A 4,946-nucleotide genomic window follows, 5' to 3' on the forward strand; every position below is an offset into this window, starting at 1 on the left:
GTTATTGAAAATTTAATTGGAAGATGAACAAATTAAAATGCAAAGGGTAAAATGGGTGCACGGAATGTGACAGAATATAAATCTATGTCAATGGGGGAAAAAAACTCAAATGAAAAGAATGAAATATACTTTAAGTTCTAATTATAAAGAAAATTATGATAAAATATATATTCGTTGGTACCAATTTAGATGTGGTTGAGATGTGAAATGGCACGTAAATATTGGAATGAAATACGTAAATTAATGTAAAATATTTTACAGGAAAAAGTAGAGAAAGTAGAGAAAGATCCAAAAATGTATTTATCAAATATAGTGACAGATGAAAAATTGTAACAGAAATATGGGAAAATGATATTTTATATGGTCATAGCTGGAAGAATGATATATGCCTTAAACTGAAAGAAAAAACAGTACCTTGGTATTCATTTTTTAATTATATGATGTATAGAAATGTGTAAATTCAAACAATTTTAAATGCTGACCATTCAACTTCCTTTTGAAGTTGTCCATTTCCCCTTTTTAAAGGAAATATTATCCCCTTTAAAAATTCAGATGAAAATTAGTGTTGGCAAAGGAAACTATTGGTTTTGTGACAGCTGGTAAAAAGGTATCAACATTTTTAAAAACATTTTTAAAAACACACACTGTGTTTTTAAACAATTTTAAAAAATTAATTTTTTTTAAAAAAAAAGGTATTAACATTTTTATTACCCTTTGAAACCATAACAGCAAGTCCTAGTGCTCTTATATAGTGCACATTCAATTACATTATGCACTTAGTACCCTGTCAATACTTTTAAATGGAGTTGTGCCTTCCTTTGACTATGACCAGAAATCAGGAAATCAAACTAAGGAGTGAAAAAGATGGCTCCAAAGGGGCTGCATGATGCCGCCCCTGAGAGAGCTGGATTGAGGCCATGACAACTGCATGCCATGGCACCAATCTGGCCAGCTTCTGCCCCAGATAGGAGTGGAAAAAGTTCTCTCCTATTTGGGATGGAAAAAAGCAACCCCTTCACCTCCAGAGCTGGCTTTTCTGTGTGAGCCTGGGAATGCAGGAGTGATTTGCACGTGTATTGTTCTGTGCTGGGCAGTCCTCAGGCTGGGAGGCTAATGCAAAAGAGGATTAGAGTCTGCTAATTGGTGATCATTATCCGCTGGGAAAGCCCCTGACTCTGAGTGGTCCCATTTGCATTTGCTGAGTCTGTATTTTGCTATTCCTCAGGACTGGTAACCAAATTTTGTTCACTTTAAGGGTTTCTTCTTTCTGATTGAAATTATCCAGATGTTTGTGGATTTCAATAGCTTCCCTGTGCATCCTGACATGGTAGTGGTTGGCATGGTCCAGAATTTTAGTGTTTTCAAACAGTATTTTATGCCTAGGATGGTTTGTGGCGTATTCTGCTACTGCTGATTTTTCTGGATGGCCCAGTTCCTTGACTCTTGTTTGCACATTGCGTTTGGTGGTCCCTATGTAGACTTGTCCGCAGCTGTATGGTATGTGGTAAACTCCTGCGGCTGTGAGAGGGTCTCTCTGTTCCTTGGCTGAGCAAAGTATTTGCTGGATTTTCTTTGTCGGTTTGTAAACCATTTGAAAGTTGTGCTTCCTCATCACTTTGCCTATTCTGTATGTGACAACTTTGATGTATGGTTTACAAACCGACAAAGAAAACCCAGCAAATGCTTTGTTCAGCCAACTCCAGAGTGACCCTCTCGCAGCCTCAGGAGTTTACCGCATACCATGCAGCTCCAGACAACCTATCTTGCCAGCTACTCAAGTGAGCAGCAAACTGATACAGTTTAAGTTCCAGGAGGATTTACCTAACAATAGAGTTAAGGCTCATCGGCTTTATTAAGCAATGGAAGAATAGGGCAATTTGGAGGTATCTTTGCTGTCCCATGTATCCTATCATCATGGATTTGGGCTTGAAAGTCCAGGTAAAAGGTGTGTGCATGGAGGTAAGGTATAAGCAGTGAGGATTGGTGACATTATACTGCATCATTTCTGATCCTGCAACATCTCTTCAGGGTAAATCATTTGCTTCCAAGTATTGGCTATGAGAGCTTGAAATGTAAACTTCCAAAGCAACAGTGCTCATGTGGCTTTTTATCATCATCATCATCAGTTATAATTTAACATGAATGATGTTTATATTAATGGACTTCACACATTTTGTTTTTCTAGAGAAAAGATGAATGGGAAAATTTCACTCGATTTGCTTTACCATTGTACAGGACATGGTATCTTCAACCATACCTGATGCTCCAGGAGAGGAACCCATGTTCACGTCAATGATGAAAGACTGGATTAGTTTCACCTATCTGAATGAATATCTACATTGTGTGATTTGGTGGTTACTTTATATGCCTCTCATCTTGGAACTGATATTCATTTTAATGGTATACGTTGCAATATGTATTGTTTCACTTTCTCTATATATATACAAGAAAATTAATAACGCACCAGAAGACAAGCTGAACAAAATATGGGATAATCCAAGGTCTATAATTTCATACATGGGGAGTACACTTGGAAAGATAGTGCATGGTAAGCAAAATATTTTCTTAATACTAATCTGATGAGCTACTCTATTCCTAAAGCGGGTCCTCTAGAATTCCAATGCTGATGAAAGAGCATGATGCACTAGAAGGGGAGTTCCTGAAACATATCTGTCTTGAAATACAATGAATACTATATATTTTGTCAATTTCCTATTGTAATAACATGAAGAACAATAAGCCAATAAGTTGGCAGTGCTTACCACTTGTCCAATGTTGCTTTAGCTGCCACAGACTAATTAGTGTTCCAAACCTGCAACATAAAATTGATTGAAAATTCAGTAATACTTCTGAAATGTGTCTCCCTTCTTGTTTGTTACAAGAATGCAGTTTGCTGTTGATTTTGGGAGGTAGATTAGACTGGGCATTGTATTTACTACCAAGTTTCACTGGAAGATATTTGGGAGACATAAAGAATAAAAAAACGTTTAAGGGCATATTTTCCTTATTCATGTGTTAAAGCCAAATGAAAATAAACATCTGAAACACCAAGCATTAGGTTAGGAGCCTAACATTTCAGTAATTTTATTAATTTTATTAATATAAATATGAGCAATTATACAAACAGCAACTATACCCATGGATCTTATCTATAACAGTAAACAAATGATGCCTGCATAATCTGTAGTCATTCATAAGGGCACTGTGCTAAATACAGTGGTGCCTCGGGTTACGAAATTAATTCGTTCCGCCGCCGCTTTCGTAACCCGAAAAGCATTTGCAAGCCGAAATGCCATAGGCGCTAATGGGGAAAAGCCGCGATTTCGTGCGAAAAAGCTGAAAAAAGCACCAAAAAAATTTTCGTAACCCGAAAAAACATTCGTAACCCAGAACAATTATTTCCTATGGGATTTTTTTCGTATCCCGGAAATTTCATAACCTGGGTATTTCGTATCCCGGGGTAAATTTGACAATTTTTGATTGTCTCCTAAATTGCAGTGCTAATTTTCAAGGTGAAATTACAAATGGAGGACTTTCTAGAAGAAAAGTCCATCACATCAGGACATTCTGGTAGATGTTTCACAAATTTGTCAGTGTTGATCATCACACAATTTATAGTGTCCAGCTTCACCTTAAAAATCCAGATGGATGTCACCTAAGAGAAAAAGGAAATCCTCTTGCAACTCATAGTGCTCTATTTGGACGTATTAGCACTCAGATAATGCTGGGTGATACTCCAGCTAATATAATAGTGAACACAAATGTGTATAAATTTAGTTGAAAAAATAAACAGGAAAAAATAGGAGTGCTTCTACGGGAAGAACATGCTATCTTCATACCCATTTACCTTCAATCTCCTTACCATACCTGTTAAAGAAAAATAATACGCAGACCAAGAACAATAATATGCAGGCCAATAATATGCAGGCTAAGAACTGTAATAAAAATATGTCTTTCTACCTCTGCTGTAATAGATTGGGGTGAAAATAGACAGAGTCATATTTAACTCATTCAAGTTAACTTAGGCTTGGAACAGACCACTGTTTTGCGGCAGCCTGAGGCTAAAATTAGGGTTCGGAAGAATGGAGCAACTGCACGCTCCCGAACCCTAGTACTTGCTGGTGGTTCCATCATGGCTCGGCCTCATCCACATGGGGGCAACCATGATGATGCACACGCTGCACAGCGTGCAGACGTTGCTGGCAGGAGGTGGCATTATAGCGGCACGCTTTGCTATTTATGGTGCTACAAAATGAAGCCACTCTAGGCAGCTTCTTTTTGGCAGCGCATCGTTGTCATGACATTTGGTGGCTACAGCAATAATCCAGGGCAAAGATGGGTGGTATGGAGCCGCCCGTCTGTCGAGCCCCTAAGACTGCACACTGCAGAAATAATCCAGTGGTATAGCACAGATCCTTAAATTATGCTATATCCAAAGGCTTAGTGGGGGGGGGGGGGTTTTTCATTTTAAGGGGTCATCACAGAGAAGATCATGCTTCTGAATAAGGACAAATTAGTGTCCTAAAAAGATTGACCCTAAAATATGGCTTTTTTTCTTTGATCTTGTTTCTTATCCATTATTTCTTACCAAATAGTAAATAAATTTATTATGTTTTTTATGCAAAGGGACCATGCAATGCATTTCAGATCTCTCAGGAACCCTTTGCATACTGATTTCCCAGACAAACACAGTTATACCTTTCAATTACTGTATTATGCTTTTCTTTAACTTATACTAAAATAGAATAGTTACCTCTTGTGTTCTGTACTTTCTTCAGGTTATGAGATTATTGGCATGGAGAATATACCACAAGGACCTGGGATTATTATTTTATATCATGGAACACTGTGTTATGACTTAAATTTTTTTGCAGCTAATTGGTTTCTTCAGACAGGAAGAGTCTGTCATTCTGTGATTGAAAATCGCCTGTATAGTCTGCCAGGTA

General features: G+C 37.6%; 1 protein-coding gene across 1 annotated transcript in view; it reads left to right on the forward strand.

Moving 5' to 3' along the window:
- Positions 1-2,264: 2,264 nt before the first annotated feature.
- The window catches only part of LOC121929285 (transmembrane protein 68-like), a 79,267-nt gene continuing 76,585 nt past the window's right edge, over positions 2,265-4,946 (forward strand). The window contains exon 1 of the mRNA XM_042464673.1: positions 2,265-2,548. Within this exon, the coding sequence (XP_042320607.1) occupies positions 2,281-2,548 (268 nt within the window). The 5' untranslated portion in view covers positions 2,265-2,280. The remainder of the gene's footprint in view (positions 2,549-4,946) is intronic.

The sequence above is a fragment of the Sceloporus undulatus genome, chromosome 4 (genome assembly GCF_019175285.1).
Source record: "Sceloporus undulatus isolate JIND9_A2432 ecotype Alabama chromosome 4, SceUnd_v1.1, whole genome shotgun sequence".
Classification (NCBI taxonomy): Eukaryota; Metazoa; Chordata; class Lepidosauria; order Squamata; family Phrynosomatidae; genus Sceloporus; species Sceloporus undulatus.